Consider the following 23,776-nt stretch of genomic DNA (forward strand, 5'->3'; position numbering starts at 1 on the left):
TTATCCCTGTGAAATGTCATCTCATTTAATTCAACACATAGGTATAGCTTGGTCCAGTTAGAATCTTTTTGGTTCTTACCTCAGTCAAATAGTATTAGGATCCTTCTCAACTTTGTGGCTTCTTTGCATTTTATGTGTGCCACTTAAGTCTTTATCCAAATCATGGTAAATAAGGTTAAATACATAGAGGTAAGTTCCCCGAGGGAATCCATTCAGCTTGTCCTTTTTTCCTAGATTTGAGAGGAGAAATAGGAAGCACATGAGGCTTCAGGGTGATTGACACTGAACTGGAAGGGACCTTAGAAAGTCATTTAGTCCCATACTCATTTTACAGAGTAAAGTGAGATTCAGGGAAGTTAGATGGCTGCCTCTTGACTCATGTAGATTAGCTGTCTTCAAGTATCTGAATGGTTGTCCTGAGGGAGAAGAATTAAACTTATTTTGATTGACATTTGAGAATTGAGGAGAAGTTGTTGAGAGGAGATCTTGGCTAGCCATAGAGAAAACCTTCCAATCTTTCCCAAAGTCGGAATGAGTCTCCATTGATTAGCGAATCTCCCTCCCACATTCTTCTCCCGTGAAGGTCTTCAAAGACGAGGCTACTTGCCTCTGTATCAGAGAGGGATCCTTGGGCAACTTTAAACTGGACCATATGGTCCCTGAGGTCCTTTCCATCTAGCCGGCATTGGGGCGTGGGGGATTTTGGGATTCTTTGACCTGAGAAATCCTGCAAGCCTGGCAGCTGATTGCAGGGGCGGGCAGTGGCTAAGGGAAGAAGATAGCCGCTGGGAGGCTGGTGGAGCGCTTCCCACGTGTGAACTGGAGTTCTTAGGAGCTGGAAGACAAGCTGGGGACATCGGACAGAGCTTCGCTGCCAGTAGCACCACTGCCAGCTCCCTGCCGGACTTGGAGTGCGGCGGTTGCCCAGCCCAGAGGGAGGAGCTGGGGTCTCTGAGGCTCTTCTGCACCTGTCGGCAGACGGGGGAGGAGAAGGAGGAGGAGGCGGGGGCACTGCTAGGCTCGGGCACAGCCCGCCTCTGCCCCATTCGGCGGGCAGCCTGGGCACCGGGGCTCTCAGGGGCCACTACCGGGAGACATGGAGCTGCTGTCGGCCCTGAGCCTGGGCGAGCTGGCGCTCAGCTTCTCCCGGGTGCCCCTCTTCCCGGTCTTTGACCTTAGCTACTTCATCGTTTCCATCCTGTATCTGAAGTACGAGCCAGGTCAGTCCCGATCGGGAGGGGGCTGGGGGCTGGGGGCACTTGAGATCGGGGAGAGGGAACCCTGCAATGCCGCGTCGAATGCTCACCTGCCCCCCATTCTTCAGACCTCCCACACTGCCCCCCTCCACACCTCCCTAGTTGCCCTCTACCCCCACTCTACTCCTCGGGTGCCCTTGGCGAGGTGAAACCGCAGCTGTTATGTCTATATAAGGCCGCTCTAGGAGAAAAGGGCTGCCGGAAAATTGACACCGTACCCCTCCCCCCATCCCTTTCCGGGGCTAGGTTTCCGGGAGACCCTCTGCTGTGACCCACTGAATCTGGGCCACGGAATCGACCATGCCCAGTCTAGCTTGCTCCACATTTAGCGGAAGGGTCCCATCTTCCCTGCAGCTGGCCAGATTTCTACAGATATGCGCTCCTTAATAGCTATAGACCCGTTAAAGAGTACCGGAACAAGAGTATAAGACTTGAGTTCTAGTTCTGGTTCTGAAACTAGTTAGCTACGTAGCCCTGGGGAAATCACTTAAAACCATTTGAGCTTCTTCTGTCAAATAGGGCCACGATTATGCCTAACCTATTTTTTGCGGATCTGGGAAGATTAGATGAAATAACGGAATTTAGGATTTTTTAATTGAATGGCTCCTCCGATCATCTAGGCCATTCGTCAGCTTACAGAGGAGGAAACTGATGCTCCTGGAGAAGTACCGCTAGTAAGTTAACAGCTGGGATTCGAACCTAGGCCTTTTTGCCTCCAAATTAAACTTCTTTATAACAGGCACCGAACCAGAATATCACCTCCCCCATCTACCCAGAGAACAGCGCATTATTCAGTTCAGCTGGTGGTGTGGCTCGAAAGGTGTTATTTTTATCGGTGTTGATTATTCTTTCAGCCTCACCATTCCTGTCCAGGGCTGGACTTTTCTTTTACAAATAAGGAAACAGAACGCCATTGGAGACCCCAAGGCTATATTACTGGGCAGGGACCACCTGGATTCTATTCTTGTACTTTCCACCCTGTTTTTCTACAATGTGAGCCGGAAAAGGGCTTTTGAAACCTGAAAGAGTTGGGGGGAAGGGGAGGGGGAAGAAGCTGATGCTTTAAAAGCTGTTACTAGGGAACATTTATTTTGCAAAGCAAAATAGGAATAGCTTTGTACTAAGATTGGAGCATTTGTTTCCTGTTCAAAATGCTGGTAGCTTGGTTGCCTGCCTACAATTTTGCTGTAGCCCTATCTCACTTTTCTCTGAGAAAAAGGGAACATGGAGAAAAAGGAAACCTTCTTTAGAAACTGTTAAGTTTTAGACTAGGTGATCTTTGAGATACTTCTCATTCTGATAGTCTAAATTATGTTTCAGTGTTCCTTTGAGTTCTGAATTCCCACCAGTTTCTATAGCATATGTTCCTTCCAGCCCTTACAGTCAGTGATCTGAAGTTTCTCTTTAATTTTTGACATTCTATGTTCTAAAGTTCCTTCCAGTTCTGACAATTTGTGAATTTCTATTTTTTTTTAAATCCTATTTTTAAAATGAGAAATTTGCCCATTAAGGGTAAAGCACTTTCTGGAAGGGCTTTCAGTAGAAGTTTTGGAAAGACTGTTCCATCTTAAAGGAAGGAGGGAACCATGAGGTTGGCCGGCCTTACACTTAGATCTGGACTGATTTTTATAGTGTTTTCTCCTCCTCTTGGGGACAAATGATCCCAAGTCTGCATAAATTCAAATCAGGACCTGAGAGCTTTGAAAAACCTACAGAAGAAACCACCAGCATAGAGAGAAAGTAGCCAGTTAGTATCCAATTCTGCAGGCTCTGGGAACTATTTTAGATATATGCTATCATTAAGTATCATGAGGGAGCTTAGCTCCTTAGAATTAGGAGAACTCCAGGTTTGAATCTTTTATTAGTTGTGCCTCAGTTTCCTCCTCTATTAGATGGAAATAGTAATACCTTTTGGATTGGTTGTTAGGAGGAACAAATTAGTTCATTGCTGGTATGTATTTTATGTAATCCCCAGTGTGTTATAGGTTTGTTTTTAAATTGTCAGTATTAGTGCTTGGAAATGGCAAAGTTTCTTGCAACATTTTACAGCGTTGCCTAGAATTTTTTGGTTGCTTACATTTTTTGGAATTCCAATTACTTGATGATTCTGATTTGGAGTCAAAAAAACCTACTGTGGAGATCTTTTTCACTTACTGTATGATCTTTTAGAAAGTCATTAGACCACTCTAAACCTCAGTTTTCTCACCTCTATAATGAACCTGATAATTCCTGTTCTCTTTCTGTGTTCTCTGTTTTATACTTTGGAACAACAAATTATTATAGAGTTGGGAGTGATGATTGAATTTTTCTAGGTCTATTATCGTTCCAGCCTGAGCTAGAGACTGAGCTGAGCTCAAAACCTTCCCTAAATGCAAGAAGGTTTTCCCCAAAAATGTACATAAGTCACAAATGAAGTAGAATTCTTAATATTTATATACAAGATATTCTTATAATTTCTGAAGCCACAGACTAAATCTGTAATGCAACTAGATAGCACCTAAATTAATTATTTCAATCCATTATTTAAGTTGTAATTTCTTCAAATACATAACAGATCTTTTGTGTTCTATGTTTTAAGAGTCCTCTTCACTCAGATAGCCCAAGGTACTTCTAATTTTGACATTGTGAGTTTCAAGGTCTGAATAATCATAGTGTATATGCATAGCCCCTTAAGGTTTGCAAAGCCTTTTACGAGTACTATCTCATTTAAGCTTCACAGTGAGCCTGGGAGATAGATGCTGTTATAATGTTCATTTTACAGATGAGGAAACTGAGGCAGACAGAAGTAAATGATTTCCCCAGGGCCATACAACTAGTTATGTGTCTAAGGCCAGATTTGAACTCGGAACTTACTGAGGTTCAGGGTTCTGTCCACTTAAGGTTTACAAAGTCCTCTTTCCTTACAGCAATTCTGTGAAATATGTAGCATATATATTATTATGTCCATTTTAAAGATGAGGAAACGCAGAAAAGGGGAAATACCTTATCTATGGTCATAGGTATTTTGGGAGTAGATCTTGGGAGTAGAATTCAGACAAGGACTCTTTCTATTAATGCAAGGCGAATGTGAGTGTATATATGTGTATGTATATATTTTCACCTTTTTAGTGTTCTTGACCACCGATGAAAACTCTAGAACCATTATTGGACTGATGCTTTTAAAGGACTTAAATGAAATGCATAGGATTTTGAGGGAAATTAATTATTTTAAAAGAAGGTTCTCAAAATATTAAAAAGAAAACTACAAGTTCATGGACTCTAGGTCCAAAGCCCCTACGTTAGACTTTGTTAGTCTCTACTTGGAGCTTCCTAGGGTTATTATTATGCCACGCTAGTAGGGAGCCCAAGAGGTTGCAGGTAGAGGATGGTTTTTGAGGCACTGAAATTATCTTTATTTCTTGAGAGTTTAATCTGTGAAGGGCCAGAGGCTGCTCAATGGAAAGATGCCTCTCTGCCTGCTCACATGTCTGCCTGGCTAGCCTGTCCAATCTCCTGCCTACCTGCCCATTTCTGTGGTCAGGACAAGTGGTATGAAGAACCCCTGGCCTGTGATTCAGAACAATGAATCTTAGCTCTATTCCTTATTTTCCTTGTCACTTATAATTCAAGCCATATTGCTTCTCTGAATCTCAGTTTCCTCATCTATGAAATTAGGGGATTTAGTCTAGCTATTCTCTGGAGCTCTCTTTCAGTTTTTAAGGACTTCATAAGCTTAAGAAATGAATGGATTTAGGAAATTTGGGGTGTGGGAAATCCCTCTACTAGCACAGATGGCATTTTGTCTCTGATTTTGTAGATAAATCCACTGTCTGAGCATACACAAGTTAAATAACTTTCTAAAGTTGCATAAAAAGTCTGCAAAAAATTTAGATCCATGATTTCTGAACTGTAAACCCAATGTTCCATGATGCCTGATATCTCTAAGCTTCTTGAAATAGGGGTAATAATTCCACAATTACCAACTATGATTAGTAAAGGACATGATGGGAACAATAGCCAAAAAACAGGTATAACTTCACAACTTCTTACCCCAGAATGGAAGGGGCTGCCAAGAAAGGAAATGGGTTTCTCTTCCCTAGAGGTCTTCAAGTCAATACTGGATGATGCCTTGGATGGGATATTGCTGAGAAGGATTCCTAAGCAGGTACAAAATAGACTAGTGACTTCTGAGGAACCTATCCATGCTTCCTTGAGCAGCATGAAATTCTGGGAGGCACTATAGGAATGTAAATGATGATAATTGACATTTATATAGTGTTCTCTGGTTCATAAGACGCTTTGCTCACAGCACTCCTTTCTCTTTTACCTCACTACCACTTTGGGACAGGCCTTCATCATCTCATGTTTGCAATATTGCATTAGCTGCTGATAGGTCTGCCTATCTCAAGTCTCTCCTCCAGCCTAATACTTCTTAAACTTTTTCCACTTGTAACCTCATTTCACTAGAGAAATTTTTATGTGACTCTGGGTATTTCGATATATAAAATAGATATACAAATCAAACATTTACTGATAAACCATAATTTTGTGATTCCATTCAGTTATGTGATCTCATATGGGTAGCAGTAAATTCCAGTGGCTCCCTATTGCCTTTGTTCAAATATAAAATCTTCTTGGCATTCAGATCCCTTTATGACCTGCTTCTTCTTCTAGTTTTTTTATGCTTTACCCCCACATATTCTTGGGTCCAGGAATACTGGCTCCCTTTCCTACAACACTCCATCTCCCAACTCCAAGTCTTTTCTCTGACTAGCTGTCCCTCACACCTATAATACTCTCCCTCCTCATCTCTGTCTCCTAATTTCCCTGGTTTCCTTCAAATCCTAGATAAAATCCACCTTCTACAAGAAGTCTGTCCTTTTCCCCCCCTTCCCTTAATACTAGCTCCTTCTTTCAGTGATTATCCCCAATTTGTCCTCTTTATAGTTTATTTGCTCATACTTGTCTGAATGTTGTCTTCACCAGTTAGACTGGGCTCCTTGAGAGTTTTACCTTTCTTAGTACAATACTTAGTACTTGGCACATAGTAGGTGCATAATAAATATTTGCTGATTGACAGACATAATATCATAATGTCCTAATAAAAATAAGCTAGCATTTATCTAATATTTTAAAGTTAGTAAATCCCTTCCCATTTATTAACTCATTTGATCCCGCAATGACTTTGTGAGGTAGATGCAATTATCTCCATTTTACAGATGAGGACTGAGACAGAGAAAGGTAAGTGGATTTGTTCAGTTCCGTTAGTATCTAAGGCAGTGTTTGAACTCAAGACTTCCTGACTCTGTTGGTGACATCACTTAGCTTTCTTGAGGAAAGGGAAAATAAGGAAGAAGAACATTCCAACCTGGGTGATGGCAGCCTCCTCCAAAACACAGAAATGGAGCCCTGTATTCTATAATATGGAGTAGGACTTTTTTTTTAGAGGCAGCATAATCTAATGGAAAGAAAATGAGATTGGAAATTAGGAGATCTGAATCTGAATCTCAGCTCTGCCCTTAAGTTCTAGGTGACTTTACTTCTTCATCTGTCAAAAAAAAAATGATTGAAGCAAATTAAATAATCAAAGTAGTATGGTACAGCAGAAAGAACGTGTGTTTGTGGTAGCAAAGAATTGGAAAAGGAGGTGCTGAACAAGTTGTGGTACAAAAAAGTAATAGAATATTATTGTTCTATAAAAAATAATGAACAAGCTGATTATAGAAAGGCCTGGAAAGATTTACATGAACTGATGCTCAATGGAACAAACAGAACCAGGAATGCATTGTATACAGTAACAGCAAGATTGTGCTTGGTTCTTCTCAGTAGTGAGTAGTTCAGTGATCCAAAGCAATCTGCATCCAGAGAAAGAACTAAGGAGACAGAATGTAAATCCACACATGCTCTATGTTCATTTCTTTTTTCTGTTTTTTTTCTCTCGCCCATGATTTTTCCTTTTTGCTCTGATCTCTCTCCCAATATAATTCATAAAGTAATATATATTAAAGATAAATATACTTGCTACAATAAAGAGAATTTTTAAAAAAAGAATACTTGTTTGGCAATCAAATGGTTCAAATCCTACCTCTAGATTTACAGTGTGACATTCTGTAAATTCTGATCACCTTTGGTCTCAGTTTCTTCATCTGTATGATAAGGGCTGAGGGAAAGGGAAAGTCTGGGATTGGTGGGCAGAGTAGAGCATGATCTAGATGGCTTATGATTTGTTTTTTTAGTGCTATATCTATAATTCTAGGGTGTCCAAGGGCCCTCCTAGCTTTAAATCTATGGTTATTTTTTCTTAAGTTAAATTGTTTTTATTTTAACAAATGAAAATCAATTATTCATGTAAAAAAGCCAATCAAACAATTTTTAACATTCCTTTTTTAAAAATCATTTTTGAATTCCAAATTTTTTCCTTTCCCTCCCCCTTCTTTGAGAAGGCAAACACTTTGGTATGGACTATACGTGTACAGTCACGCAGAACATATTTCAATATTATCCATGTTTCAAAAGGGAACATAAGCCAAAAAAAGAAAGAAAATAAAAAAATATGCTCCAATTTGCATTCAAATTCCATTAGTTCTTTCTCTGGAGGTGGAAAGCATTTTTTACAAATCCTTTGGAATTGTCCTGTATAATGATACATTATATTATAGTATTGCTGAGAATAGCTAAGTCATTCACAGTTAATCATTACATAGTATTGCTGTTAGAATAATTTCCTGGCTACCAGATAAATTTCTAATGGTTACTTTAAGCCATTCCTTTTGGCCTTCAGAATCTAGGCTTCACGTCCCCCACGGCTCTGCCTTTTACCCCCATCTGGGACCACAGGCCCTCTGATCTGCTGTGGACTATGGGGCAAATTTGGGAAATTGTGCATCCAGTGCTGGTCAAGGGGCAGCATATGTTCGAATCAAGCCAATACTTGATAGATCTCAAGCTTTCCTCCCTGAAGCACCATAAGAAAATTTAAAAGAAAAAAAGAACAGAATTTAAATGTTCTCTCTGCTAAGACAAAAGCTGCTAACCTTCAGGTTCAAGATTGTAGGCTTTCCTTTTTGAGGGGAGATGGTAAAAAATTTCCAGCTAAGATGCTGGAAAGAATGGCATTCCAAGAAGTTATTTTTAAATGGGTCTGGATGGTGTGGGGAGGAGAAAGAGAGAAGGTATCAATTTCTAAAAAACATGAGCTTGTTCCTCCTCCCAGATTGACTGCCACCACCTGTTATAAGGAGGATTTAATGCTTGGCTGCTGGGGGGATTGGAATAAATGCCCACAGTGGAAAGATTGTAGGTCCATGAGATGGTGAGAACATTTTCACCTCAAGCCCTGGGGTTTGTTCATTTTCAAGGAAGAGGGGACCCTAAACAATCTTGAGAGGCTACAATATCAGAATTAAGTTTTAAAAAGAATTATTGTTAAATTTTGTTTTCAGTACATCATACAAAACTCTGTCTACTCTTTCCCAGATCCCTGGAAAGTTGCAATTCTAATTAGATTTGAACTAGTCGGCCAATCAACAAACATTTGTCATGGTTCTGCTAAGTGCCTAGTGTTTTGCAAATCTGTGGATAGAAGGAGGAGAATAAAACAGTCCCTACCTTCAGGGGGTACCTCCACAGAGGTAGGTTTACAGTCAATTGAAGAAAACAATATCTTTATTTTTTTTTAATTTTAAAGTTTTTTATTTTCAAAACATACGCACAAATATTTTTCAACATTGTGTTTGAGATTTTCTCCTCCTTTCCCCCATCCCCTCCCCTCAATGACAAACAATCCAACATATGTTAGTATATATCTTTTTAAAAATTCGAAATTCACAATGTAAACAGGAACAAACAAAATTTTAAAAACCACTGTTTTGGCCCTTTACAACCAGGCCCCTTCCTCCTTTTTCAGTTTTCTTCACACCACTTCTCTCCTTCCGCAATCCTACCCTCCAATCCCAGTGACACTCATCTTGCTGGTTCTCCATCTCCAGACTTCAGACATTTTCAGACTATACCTCATGCTTGGAAAGCCTTTTCTCCTCATCTGCCCTTTGGCTTCTCTGGCCTCCTTCAAGTCCCAACTAAAATCTCGCCTTCTACAGCAAGCCTTTTTTGATCCTTCTTAATTCTAGTATTGCTTTCTTTTTATTAATTTCTCTCTCTTCTTTCTAATAATTAATTTAGTTCTAATTAATTAAACTTTCTACTTATCTGTTAATAATTTTCTGTTTATATTTTTGGTACAAAGTTGTCTGCACATTGTCTCCCTATTAAGCGGGTAAATGCTTTGAGAGCATGGAATGATTTCTGCCTTTCTTTATATCCCAGCACTTAGCATCAAGGTCCCTCATAGGTGTTTATTGTCTGACTGAAAGTCAATTTGTAGCATCAGGAAAGGCCTCTTGGAGGAAATGAAGCTTGCTTTAAGTCTTGAGGGAAACTAGAATATTCATTCAATAAACATTTATTATGTACCTAATACATACCAGTAACTGTACTTATTGCTAGAGATAGTAAGAAAGGCTGCAAACTGCATCCCTGCCTGTAAGTTTACAAATTAATGGAGGAAGAAAACAACATCAAACTATAGTATAAACAAGCTAGTTGGAGAGGAGGGAGAGAAGAATTAATTAACTGAGAAAAGACACTAGAAGAATATGGAAAGATTTCCTGCAGAAGATGGGATTTTAGTGGAAGCTTGACGGAAATCAGGAGGTGGAGATAAAGAGAACATTCAAGACATGGGGGACAGCCACAGAAAATGTCCAGAGCTGAGAAATGGAATATCTTATTTCTGGAACAACCAAGAGGCCATTGTTCCTGGTTTTAAAAGAATATGCATAGGAATAAGATATAAGAAGACTGAAAAGGTGGGGTAGAGGAAATTATGAAACTATGAAAGACTTTGAACGCTAAACAAAGGATTTTGTATTTGATCCTGGGGTTAATAGGGAGCCACTGGAATTTGAGTAGAAGCGTGATCTATGCTTTGGGGAAAATCACATTGGCCAATGAATGGAGGGTGGATTGGAATGGGGAGAAATGAGTGGGGGATGATGAGATTCTACCCCAGTGTGGCAGTATCATTGGAGAGAAGGAGGAATATTGGGGAGATTTGGCAAAAATAAAATCAACAGGCCTTAACAGTAGATTGTCTCAGTTTCTTCATATTTAAAATGGGAATGAGAGCATTTACTTTGCCAGATTGTTGTGAAAATTAAATGAGATAATATTTGTACAGCAAGAATGTGTGATGATCAATTATGAAAGATTTGATTCTTCTCAGTGGACCAAAGCAATCTCAATAGACTCTGGATAGAAAATGCCATTTGCATCCAGAAAAAGAACTATGGAGATTGAATGTAAATCAACACATGCTAGATTCATTTCTTTTTTCTGTTTTGTTTTTCTCTCACATGATTTTTAACTTTTGCTCTGATTTTTCTCTTTCAATATGATTCATAAAGCAATGTGTATTGAAAATACATACTTTTTTTTAAAAAATGAGATATTTGTGAAACCCTTTGTAAACTCAAAATCTATTATTAATAACTATATAATAGTACAAGGTTATTTTTTCAAATCCACTGCACTGGGCTATCTGTGAAAGGAATATGTTAATAATAATTATTATCATAATTATAATAATACTCTTTTGCTTGTGTAGTATGTTGTTACCATATACTTGTAAAACAGTTTTTTCTTTTTAGCAAAAGTGTAATTATACATACCTCTACTAAATTCCATCTTATTAGATTTAGCTTAGTTTTTCTATCCTATCAAGGACTTTTGAGAACCTCAGCTCTGTCATCTCGTGTGTTAGCTGTCTTTCTCAATGAGAACCAAGGGCAAATCACATGCAGATTTGATAAACATGCTTATTTAAGTAGCACAGAACCAGGAAAAGATTCGTTGGGCACTCCACTGAAGACTTCCTTCCAAGTTGAAATTAAACCATATCATTGAACCATTTCTAAATCTATCAAAAGTTTTTATTATTTAGCCCACTTTTTCCCACCTTTCCAAAAATAGAATTTGAGCTAATTTATTAATTACTTTGCAAAATCTAGCCAAACTCTAACTACAGCATCCTTTCCCCTTTCCTATCTAATACTACTTTCAAAATGGAGACAAAATTAAATTAGTAATGCCTGTTTTTTTAATTCCTTTTTCATTATGAACTTAAAATCAATTAATACAAATATTTTCTTTGTAAAAAAAAAAGGCAACCAGAAAATGAGTTGTATTTGAAACTATAGAGCTCTATTACATACAAAATTTTAAAAACATATATTAAATTTAGAATGAAACACTGCCCCACTTGTCTGCATGTCCCTAGTGAACCTTCTTCCTCTCAATATTTCCATCTCTCCTCTACCTCTCTTTTCTCCTCTCCTGATGGTTAATTGTGAATTCCACTAGGGAACGTTTCTTCCTCCTGGTTAATTGCTAAAACCCCTTTCCTTGCTAACTCCTCTTGGAATTTCAACCTGCTCTTAATAGCATAATAAAATCTTAGCCCCTTGGAGACAAAAAAAAAAAGAAAAAAATAAGTCCATTAGTCTTTCTAACTGAAGCAAGAGATCCCTCTTTCTGCTAAGCTACATTTTACTTTCTCCTTCCAACATCTCACCCCATTATACTTCTTGAAGACACAGAAAATCAGGAAAAAAATAGTTGTTACCTGCCATTCTGCTCCACCTGTCTCCACCTCTGGCTATATTTAACTTCTCACCTCAACTCCTTGCCAAGTTCTGCAGCCCATTGCATACTTCTTGGCTTAACTTGATTTTTTTTTTTTTCCCTTTTTGAACCTGTACTTAGTTATCATTCCTTCAACCTGGAAAGCCCCTTTCTGCACCACCACCCCCACTTCCATCCATTCAAAGGTCTCTGTCTTTCTCCATTTTCCTCACCTTTTCCAAAATCTGGTTCTAAAGTAGCCTTCTTCAGGAATTTGTCCACCCAAACTCTCATTTTTCTTTATTTCACACCCTCTGAGGATATACATATCTAACATGTACTGTATTACTGAGCATGAACCTAGACTCTTTTTCTCCAGTGGTTTCCTCTTTCATTTCCCCAGTGAGATTTACATTTCCCTAGGAATAGGAACTCTGCTTTCCTTATAGATTCATAGACTGTTGGAGCTGGAGTGTATCCTGGAAGTCAACTGGGTCCAACCACGATCTGTTTTACTAAAGAAGAAACTGAGGTCTTGGGAAGGAAGTAATTTCACTAGCACAAAGCTAGTGAAAGAGACAAGATTAAAAACAATTGGTTTTTTTTTTTTTTTTTTTTTTTTTTAGCATTTTAATTTATTATTTATTTTGGACATTATTTTTTAAATTCCAAATTCTTTTTCCCTCCTTTTTACCCCTCAACTACTGAGAAGGCAAGCAATATATTAGCCATAATGTGAAATCATGTAAAACATATTTTCCATATTAGTGACATTTTTAAAAATGTTGAAATTTACTTTTAAAAAAGTAAGAAATAAAGAAAATGAGAAAATTATATTTCAGTTGACACTACAAGTTCATCAATTCTCTCTCTGGAGGGGGATAGCATTTTTTTCATTTCGAGTCTTTTGGAGTGGAAGAGACAAGATTCAAACATGGGTTTTTTTCCTTTCCAGGTGCCCAATATAGTGTTCTATTAATAGTAAACTCTGACTTGCTAACAAATGAATGAAACAGTAAAGAAATGGATGAATGAGATGAAGGAAAGAATAAATGAGTGAATGAATAAATCAAATTAACAAGTATTTATTAAGCACTTACTGTGTCTAGCCATTCTGCTAAATGCTGGGCCTGCAGATAAATAAATAGATACATAAATGGTAAAATAATAATAATAATAATAATAAAAGGCATAAAAACAATCCTTGCTTTCTAGGAGCTCATAGTGTAATTGGAGAGAGACGTTAAATAAACAACAATGGACAAACAAGCTAAAGACAAGATAAACTGGAGATAATCTCAGAGGGAAGAGATTAAATCACAGATTAAGTATTGCTGAGAAGGAGGTTTTACAGAAGGTAGAACTTTAGCTGAGACTTGAAGGAAGCCAGGGAAGACTGGAAGTAGAGATATGGAGAAATAGAATTGTAGGCTTGGGGGACAGTCAGTGAAAATTCCCAGAGTGGAGAAATGGAATGTGGGAGGAACAGTAAAGCCAGTGTCCCTGGATTGCAGAACATGTTCAGGCAATAAGGTATAAGACTGGAAAGGTAGGAAAGGGCCAGGCTTTGAAAAGCTTTAAAAGCTAAAAAGAAGATTTTATGTTTGTGTCCAAAGAGAATAAAATCATGCATATCCTTTGATCTAACAACACCACTACTAGGCTTGAATCCTCAAAAAGATTTTTTAAAAAAAGGACCTATATGTACAAAAATATTTATAGTAGCTCTTTTCTCAGGGCAAAGAATTGGAAATTGAGGGGATGTTCATCAATTGGGGGGATGGCTGAATAAATTGTGGTATGTGATTATATAGAATATTATTTTTGTATAAAAAATGAACAGTATGCTCTCAGAAAAATCTGGAAAGTCTTTCATGACTCAAGCAAAGTGAAATGCACGTGTACAAAGTAATTAGCAATATTGTGAAATGATTAGCTGTAAATGACTTTGACTATACAATGATTTAAGACTACTCTGAAGAACTTATGAAGAATTCTATCCATACCCAGAGAAAGAACTCATTGTATCTGAATGCAGATTGAGACATGATCTGTGGTTTTTTTTCCCAACATAATTTTTATGGAAATGTTTTGCATAATTTCACATGTGCCTTCTTAAGGCGATGAGGAGGAAGGGAGAGAATCTGGAACTCAAAAGTTTAAAAAACAGGTAAAAATTTTTTTTACCTGTAACTGGGAAAAATTAAAACATTAAAAAAAGATTTTATATTTGATCAGAGAGGGAATAGGAAGCCACTATAATGTACTGAATAGTGACATCATATAGTCAGACCTACCTTTTAGGAAAATCATTTGGCTGCTGAGTGGCAGCTGACCTGGAGGAGAGAGAAAATTGAGACAGCAGAAACTTAAGCAGTCAATGAATGAAAATTATTAATGAATGAAAGAATGAATGAGTGGATAGAAGGATAAATTATATTAGAAATGAAAGATGGATGAATATCCCATTCAAATAAATGGGCAAGTTCTTTTGGGGTGGTTGAGTTGGGCATCTGAGCTCCCTAGGCTCACTAGGGCATCAGACCTAGGTAACCATCACAAGGATGTTTTTGCAGGTGCTGTGGAATTATCCCGGCGGAGCCCTGTAGCCTCATGGATCTGTGCCATGCTCTATTGCTTTGGGAGTTACATTCTGGCTGATCTTCTGCTTGGGGAAGCCCCGATCGATTATTTCAGCAATAACTCCAGTGTACTCCTGGCTTCAGCAGTCTGGTAAGCCTTTCTTTGGAAATAGATTCTGCCTCTTGCTTGAATAAGAGGGAAGGCTGGCCATAAAATGCATGTGGCTCTTCCCAGAGCTATCACTCAGACAATCCTTGAATGTTAACTAACAAAGGATGGCAGAGATAAGCGGGCTCATACCCATGCATGATGAGCAGAGAGAATGAGATAGTGTAGAGACTGAGGAGATGCTCCTTGAATTGAGCTGAGCCCTAAAGGAAGCTTTTGTTGTTGTTTTTCAGTTGTGTCTCACTTTTTATGAATCCCATTTGGGATTTCCCTGGGAATTTGGGGGAAATCCTATTTGAGATTTTCTTGACAAATATATTGAAGTGGTTTGCTATTTCCTTTTTCAGTCCATTTTAGAGATAAGGAAACTGGGGTAAACAGGGTGAAGTGACTTGCCCATGGTCACAAATTCAATAAGAGTCTGAGATCAGATTTGAACTCACGAAAATGAGTCTTCCAGGTTGGGCACTGTACCCACAGTGCCATTTAGGTAAAGGAGGGCTAGGTTTTCAATAAATGAGGAAAATGATGGGAGACATTACAGTTGGAGGAAGGAGAGTGAGCAAAGGTATGTAAGTAGAAAAACATAAAGTTATGTCAAGTAATAATGAGAGAAAATGCTAGAAAGAATAACAAAGGGATATGCTCTGATAGTGGGAAATTGGAGGGAAGCAGAGAAGACACAGGTGAATAAGTAGGTTGGGGCGGAATTGCAGAAAAACCTTCAAAGCCAGGCTAAATAATCTGAACTTATGAATGGCATTGGTAAACTCTTGAACAAAAGAGTAATCTTATAAAAAAGATAAACTTGATTGTGGGAAGTATGCAAGGTGGGGTGGAAGGGGGGGGAAGATGCTGTAAACAAGAGAATGTCTTCTCTTTCTCTCCCAGCTCTCCCATTTACTTCAATAAATTGACCTAATTTGATTTAAAGCTAATTATATTCCTCACTGTTCAGATGATATGAGAAGAGGTAGGTAGGAGTGAGAATAGGTTTGATTTCTTTCAAATGTTGAATATTGCCTTCCTTGCAGGTACATGATTTTCTTCTGCCCCATGAATCTCTTTTATAAATGCGTCAGTTTCCTACCCGTGAAGCTCATTTTTGTGGCAATGAAGGAGGTGGTAAGAGTGCGAAAGATTGCAGTTGGGATTCATCATGCCCATCACCACTACCACCATGGGTGGTTTATCATGATTGCCACAGGGTGGGTCAAAGGTAAGTCCACTGGGCATACCATGGAGCATAAGTCCACTGGGCATATCATGGGGCCCCTGCCTCTACCTGACTTAAAGCTATAATTGGGAAATTCCAAGGGGAATACAATCACATTCAGAACAGCCAACTGTTCTATAGAATAATAGTGTTCTTACCTTCTTTTAAAAAATAAATTAGATACTTTATTGATATTGTTTTTTAAAAATTATAGTTGAATTACTTTCTGATGACTTCCCTTATTATTGGACCCTTTCTTATGACAAAGAATTATAATTAGGCAAAAAAAAAAATCAATACCACAATATCTGACTATGTATCTCTGTTAATCCTCTGAAATCTTTATTGATCACTGACTGCAATAGTCAGTTCTATCTTTCAGTGTTTTTCTTTTATGTATTGTAGTTACTGTGTAAACAGTATTCTTCAAAAGACCCATAGCTCTGTTGGGTCTAATATAGAATGTAACTGTTCCACATCCCTTGGTAGTCAACCTTCTGGTGATTCATTTATTCAATAACTACTTAAGCACCTACCAGATGGTGTGCTAGACAGTGGGGATACTAAGACAGAAATAACAGTACCTGCCTTCAAGGTGCTTCTATTCTGCTGGGGAAAAACAAACAGATAAGCACATACAAAATATAAACAATGACAATCTTCTTTGTATTGATTTAGGTGGACAGACACATTGCCCATCTCTATATATGAAGCCTATGTCTCTGTGGAGGTTTTCCTACTTCTTTAGTTTCATGGGCATAATCTTTTGAAAAAAAAATTGTGAGTTTTTTCAATTAACAAAAAAATTACCAACATTCAATCTATTCCAACCCTTCTCCACCATACACATACAAACCCTAGTCACAACATAGTTGAGCAAAACAAACTTCTATCCCCATCATGTCCAGAAAGTAATATTTTCATTCTGCACTCTGAGTTCGCTGCCTCTCTTTCATGGGATAGAGAGTATAATTCTTCATCAGTGCTTTGGATTTGTGATTGGTCCTTGTGTTCATCAAAGTTTTTAAGTCTTTTAAAGTTGTTGTTTGTCTTAACAGTTATTGTTATTGTCTAAATTGTTTTCCTGGTTCTTCTCCCTTTACTCTGCATCAGTTCATATAAATCTTCCCAGGTTTCTCTGGAATTATCCCTTTCCTCATCTCCCTGGCATAGTCTTGAAGAACTTTGGGTAAGCCCCAGGAAATGATGAGGCATGAAGAAGGACCTTGATAAAGAATAATATCTAAATGTCTCATATTTATATTATGATGGCAAGGGAGAAAAGGGTGTCATGGTTTGGGAAGTCCCTAGATGATGATTAGAACAATAGGGTGGTTGATTAATAATCTATTTCTGAAATATGTATAAATTGAGACATCTCCATTTCAAGTGTTTATACATACTATTTGTAGTAGAGTAGTGGAGTCTTCCAAGCTCCTCTTGGTCTGATCAACCATAACAGGACGCATTGTATATTGATCATAAAATAGTGATGTCAGTTTGATCCTCTTCCCTTATGAAGGACAACAACCAATTCAATCAAAAGTCATGATTGTATTGATTTGGTCTTGTGTTAGAATATGATTAGTTGTCTGGGAACTACAGAGAGTTTTTAGGAGGGAAGGGGGTCAAAGTTACCAGGGAAGACTTCGGGGAGGAAGTGGCACCCAAAGTGGAGACCTTTCAAATAAAAGAATTTTGGTAAACAAAGACGTGGGTGGGGAGTCTGATCCAGGCTGGAAGAGATTCCTTTTGGAAGAGAAGGCAGGACTGTTGTCACATTCAGGAAGTGGTGTAACATTTTACTGTTGCACAGGTTCAGGTGTGGCGCTGATGTCCAACTTTGAGCAGCTGCTCCGTGGAGTCTGGAAGCCAGAGACAAATGAGATTCTCCACATGTCCTTGTAAGTCATTGACATTGTTCGGCACTTCCTCTTTCACAGTCAAGATGTTAGGAAATCCAAGTTATTCCCATTTTTATGGATGAGGAATCTGAGCCCGAACAAGTCAGCCACTTTGTCTGAGGTCATCCTCAGAGTCTCTGGGTCTCCAGGTCTTTAAGTTATAGTCAGAGTTGTCCTTAGAGTCTCAGGGGTCTCTGTGTCTTTAAGTTACAGAGTCATCCTCAAAGTCTTGGGGGTTTCTGGGTTTTTAAGTTACAGTCAGAGTCATCCTCAGAGTCTTGCGGGTCTCTGGGTCTTTAAGTTAGAGTCATCCTCAGAGTCTTGGGGGTCTCTGGGTCTTTAAGCCAGAGTCATCCTCAGAGTCTTGGGGTCTCCAGGTTTTTAAGTTACAGTCAGTCCATCTCTGCCTAGATTAGAAAACCTGTGTGAAAAAATGAAAATGAGTGAAGTTTCAGACACTTAATAAATTCTGATTGAATTGAATTGAATTCAGATCAGCTCTGTCTACTGACATAATGACCTCAGGATCACAGGCAGCTAGCTGGGGAGTGTTGTTCACAGAATCCTGAAGTAGAAATCAGAAAGAGCTGAATTTGAATTCTGCCTCTGATACTGGCCATGGGACCCTGGTCCTGGTTGTAAATCACTTAACCCCCTGTGCCTTCACCTATAAAATGGGGTTGTTGTGAGGATCAACTGAGATAACATCTATAAGAGCCTCATAAATTTGCCTTTTAAATGCTACTTAGCTCTTAGAGTCAGACGTCCTTGCTTGAAGAAATCTGAGAGTTCTAGAGCCTTCATTTCAGAGAGTGTTGAAATGACCCGTGCTTGGTGGTGGTAAAAGCTGGATTGGAGAGGGTTGTCCTGTTACACAGAAAGCGCCAAGGGGCATGGGCTGTGCCTAGTGCAATTGTATGAGGGCCCTGCTCCAAGAACATAAGATGAAATGCAATCGTCTCCAATTACGTTCCAGCTGAGGGAGGACACACAGAGGACTCATCCACGGTTGGAAAGGAATTTAGAAAATAGAACATAGAATGTCAAGGCTGGGAGGGACCGTAGGCGAAAGGAGCCTCCTGTTTTTGCTAGACATTGTGTCAAGTGCTTTATAAATATCTCATTTGATTCTCACAACTCAAAGACATAAGTGCTATTATTATCCAGATTTTACAGTTGAGGAAACTGAGGCAAGGCAGAGAGTAAGTGATCTGCCCAGGCTCACACAGCCAAGAAGTGTTTGAGGCTAGATTTGAATTCCAATCTTCCTGCCTTTAGGCTAGACTCTCTCATCCCCCTGAGGTCTAGAGCACTGAGTATCAGAGCTGGGAGGACCCTTAGAATGTAGGATAAGGAACTCTTAGAACAGAATATTAGAGCTGGATTAGACCTGATATAGGCCCTTCATTTTATTGATGAGAAAACTATAGAGAGCTGACATTCAGTGTTCTAAGTTCCTGTCTACTTCTAGTATTTAACATTCTATGTCTGATGTGTTCTAGTTTTAAGATTTTTTTTTTGTCTTGCCCTGAAGTGGTCTGTATGACTGAGGTGGGGGCAAGGGAGTGGTGGGATAGTGGGGTAAGGGAGAGGGGATCAGCACACTGGGACCTACATTGTGGATGCTGGGATGCTTTCTATATCTACTAAAGCCCTGGCTCTTTTTTCTTTTCTAGTCCAACCAAAGCCAGCTTATATGGAGCCATTCTTTTCACACTTCAGCAGACCCGCTGGCTTCCTATTTCTAAAGCTAATCTCATCTTCTTCTGTACCCTGTTCATGGTGTCTTGTAAGGTAAGAGACTGGTGGGGATGCTATGAGGTGACTATGATAATCCAATGATTAGAAAATTCTTTCTCTGCAAGTAGCAAGAACCCTAATGTGAACAACAACTAGGAATCGTGGCCCCTGGGAAGATTCAATTTTGAAAAGGTACATTGAGAATCAGAGGCAGGGTCTTTTGTCCTACTGGGAGGGCACGAATTTAATAGACAGAACCCTGGGCCTGGAATCAGGAAGACCTGAGTTCAAATGCTGCCACATACTCATACAAGGTGTATGATCTTAATATCTACCTGCCTTAGTTTCCTCATCTATAAAATGGGAATAATAATTGCATCTACCTCCCAGGGTGGTTGTGAAGATAAAATGAGATAAAACTTGTAAAATGTTTAACAAACTTTAAAGCGCTATATAATTGATATTATCTATTATTATTATTAAACATGTCCCTCTTTGCCTTCAGGGAATCTATGCTCTAGCAGAGGACACAATTCTCACACACATGAAATTGACTCTACAAATAGGAATATATTCCATAAGTCTTCAGACATGCTTTATGATTGTTAAGTATCCTAGGAAGCTAGAAAAGAAAACAATCACTAAGTATCTGTTTTTATTTAAATGCATAAAACATTTTAACAATCTTTCAGCTTTTCCTATGGAACTCAAGATTCTTTGTTGGTTATTTTCATTCAATTTTCCTTTTATGTAATTAGTCACTGTGCCAGGAACCGTGCTAGGTACCTGAACTACAAAGACAACAATGAAATAGTCTGTGCTCTCAAGGAATTTATATTCAGTAGGGGAAAATGACATGCAAACAAATAAGTACATACACAATGTATGGATGGGGTCAGAACTAACTGTGTGTGTCCAGGTGAGAAAATTTCTTCTCAAGTGCCGATTGGTACCTTCTGCATGAAAGTTGCCCAGAGCCCTGAAATTTCTTTTTATTTTCTTTCTTTTCCTTAACAAAATTTAAATTTCTTTAAAAAATTTTTCATAATTATATGTAAACAACCATTTTAAACATACTTTTATTTTTTATTATTATAACTTTTTATTTATAAAACATATGCATGGGTAATTTTTCAACATTGATCCTTGCAAAATCTATTCTTCCTTCCCCCCACCTCTTCCCCTACATATCAGGTAGTCCAATACATGTTAAATATGTTTAACATATTTTTAAAAGATTTTTAGTTCTAAATTCTGTTTCTCTTCTCTTCCTTCCTTGAGAAGGCAAGCAATTTGATAAAGATTATGCATGCATAATTGTGTAAAACATTTCCACCTTAACCATGTTGCCAAAGAAAATGCATATCAAAAAATAATAATAGTAAAGGAGGTAAAAAAAAAAAGTGGACTTCAATCTGCAGTTAGACCTCATCAGTTACTTAAATAAACCTGCTAATTTGTATGACTGGTTTTTCTGCTCAGGGGAAAGTGTTTTTTGTTTAAATCTTCAAACCATATAGCTAAAAGAGGCTCCATTTCTTTTATTGTGATTTTTTTCCCCTTTCTTTTTTTCCTCTGTGTGATTCATAACATTCTACTCTGAGGAAAAGGGAGCTTTTGTGGGCCCACTTAAGTAAACTTACTAATTTGGTATAGATGTTATCTCAGTTGATCCTCACAACAACCCCATTTTATAGGTGAAGGCACAGGGGGTTAAGTGATTTACAACCAGGACCAGGGTCCCATGGCCAGTATCAGAGGCAGAATTCAAATTCAGCTCTTTCTGATTTCTACTTCAGGATTCTGTGAACAACACTCCCCAGCTAGCTGCCTGTGATCCTGAGATCATTATGTCAGTAGACAGAGCTGATCTGAATTCAATTCAGTTCAATCAGAATTTATTATGGTATGATTGGTTGTGCTGCTCAGAGGAGTGTTTTTTGTTTAAATCTTCAAACCATATAGCAAAAGAGGCTCCATTTCTTTCATTGTAATCCTTCCCCTTTCTTTTTTTCCTTTGTGTTTCATAATATTCTGCTCTGAGGAGAGGGGGCTCTTGTGGGCCCATTTAGCAGAATGGAATATTGACTGGGGACAAGAGACTGAATTCTATAAAAGAGGGGAGAGGCATGGAGGGAGGTCCTATGTGATTGGCTGCCTAGAGATTTTTTTGCTATGGCTTATTCTTTAGTTCCAGTAACCTAAAATGACCTCCAAATCATATTCCTCTCTCTCTCCTCCTCTTTCTCCTCCCCCTCTCCCATTCCCCATCACAGGTGTTCCTGACAGCTACACACTCCCATGCGTCCCCATTTGACACTATCGAGGGCTTCATCTGTCCTGTGCTCTTTGGTTCTGCCTGGGGGGGCCATGGGGACCATCACCATGATGACCACGATGTCCACGGGGGCCCATCTTCCCTTCATGCCCCGCAGCCTCCAGCCAAATCGAAGGAGGAGCTGAATGAAGGCTCTAGAAAAAGAAAGGCTAAGAAGGCAGAGTAAATGAAGAATCTGCCCCATGTGACTGGTGGCCAAAGAGAGTCACTTCTGAGCTGCATGAGAAATATACCCATGTCACCCGAGCCCTCACAGGCTCTACTCTAGACTTGTACAAGGGAGAACGAATCTAAGCAACTGCCCAGTGTGCCTCTATTATTTCCATCAGGGACCCCTATTTTCAGGGGCTTGCAGATGAGGTATGGAAAGCCCTTATAGGCTCAAAGGGAGAATTCTAGCCCAAAGCCAGCCATCTTGGTGGGAGGCTTTCTCTCTCTCTCTTTTTTTTCCTCCCTTTAAACAAAAGCTATTTTGGGAAATCGTTTTAAGTTACTGTGGGAATCCAGGAACGTGGTTCTGCCTGATGTCTCTTTAAGATTCCTGGCATTTGAAAACTCCTTTTTATTTTAGACTAATTTGTTTTGAATCCAAGAATGAAAGAGCAAGGGAGGAAAAAAAAACACCCTAAAATGATTGGCCTCTTAATAATGTCTTTTTGAATTGACATATGAGAAAGAAAAATAACTTGAATTTTGAGAAGGGGACTTGATGGCTAAGTGTCCTACCCAAGCTGGAGAGATACCTGTGGCCTATTACTTCTGAGCCAGACCTGGAGCTGCTCATTCACTTTAGACCCAGGTCAGTTTTTCAGAAATTGTCTTTTGGGAATATCTGGGGGACTAAGATTTCCCAGATGGCCAATGTTAATGCTAATGATTTTTGATGTTCTCTTAGATTTCTCTGAATCCTTAGGATCAGAATGGAATTTGAACTGATTTTTAATTGAGCTTTTTGATTAACCAAGAAGCTTGGCATCCACTCAGCATGTCTGTCTTGGGTCAGCTGGCATATATGAGGAGATGGGAAAAGCAAATCCCCCAGTCTTAGGTAGCACATTATGTCACTGTGGTCCTTCCCACTCTAGCCTTTGGCTAGCTCAGCTAGATAGTTAAGTTCTAATATTGGCTTTGGGAAGCTCCTGAGGCTTTTCCAAGTCAGGTTCTTGGGCTGGGGGGATGATATTACCATCCAAACTCCCCGAATCTCCTGAAACTGAGCACCAAAGGGATAATAAGCAAGCTGAGGCTGCTGGGACCCTAGGCTGCTCACCTGGAATTGAACCTATAACTGTGGAGGATGCATTCTGTCTTCTGTCATTTAAATGGAAGGTTTTCAGGCCCAACACCATGGCTGGGATATTATTAGAAGACCTAATATTGGGAGAAATTCTAGGATTAAATAGGTCAATTGCAGTGAGTTTGGGAAGTGCCTTAACCCAGGTGAATTGCCTCCCCCTACTCCCTACCGTGAAGTCAGGCAGCAGGGTCTGATGTCGCCTCTTTTAATAGCATCATGTTTTGACAAACCTGTTCCTGGATGACTATAAAGGGCTCCATGTAAGGGGGTGATGTTTTATAGACAAGCCACAGAATAAAAGCATTGTGAGGTAATTTAGAAGCTTCCCTCCCTTCTTCCCAGATCTTTTCACATTTCAGGTCCAAGGAAGTCAGAAGACAAGGAAAAAATGATGTCACCTTTGGGCTTATTTTATTTATTTTCCAGGTGTGTGTGTGTGTGTGTGTGTGTGTGTGTGTAAAATATACACGTTACAGCTATCCAACTAACTTCCATCACTAATGAACCTGGGAACTACTCCCATCATCCAAGAGGAATCTTAGGAGTTTCTGATATTCCTTATAAGGCTCTCTCAGTTTCTATTTTGTGTAATGGCCAGCTAAGAATAAGAAACAT

The 23,776-nt window shown here is 39.0% G+C and overlaps 1 protein-coding gene across 1 annotated transcript; it reads left to right on the top strand.

Annotated features, from left to right (window-relative positions):
- The first annotated feature begins 1,005 nt into the window (after positions 1-1,005).
- On the top strand, positions 1,006-23,475 carry TMEM38A (transmembrane protein 38A). The gene is made up of 6 exons (XM_051972092.1): positions 1,006-1,220; positions 14,492-14,648; positions 15,701-15,885; positions 17,699-17,786; positions 19,463-19,580; positions 21,803-23,475. The coding sequence occupies exons 1-6, from the start codon at positions 1,097-1,099 to the stop codon at positions 22,028-22,030; spliced, it is 900 nt and encodes a 299-aa protein (XP_051828052.1). The 5' UTR covers positions 1,006-1,096; the 3' UTR covers positions 22,031-23,475.
- Positions 23,476-23,776: the final 301 nt, after the last annotated feature.

This window comes from Antechinus flavipes, chromosome 1 (assembly GCF_016432865.1).
Source record: "Antechinus flavipes isolate AdamAnt ecotype Samford, QLD, Australia chromosome 1, AdamAnt_v2, whole genome shotgun sequence".
NCBI lineage: Eukaryota > Metazoa > Chordata > Mammalia > Dasyuromorphia > Dasyuridae > Antechinus > Antechinus flavipes.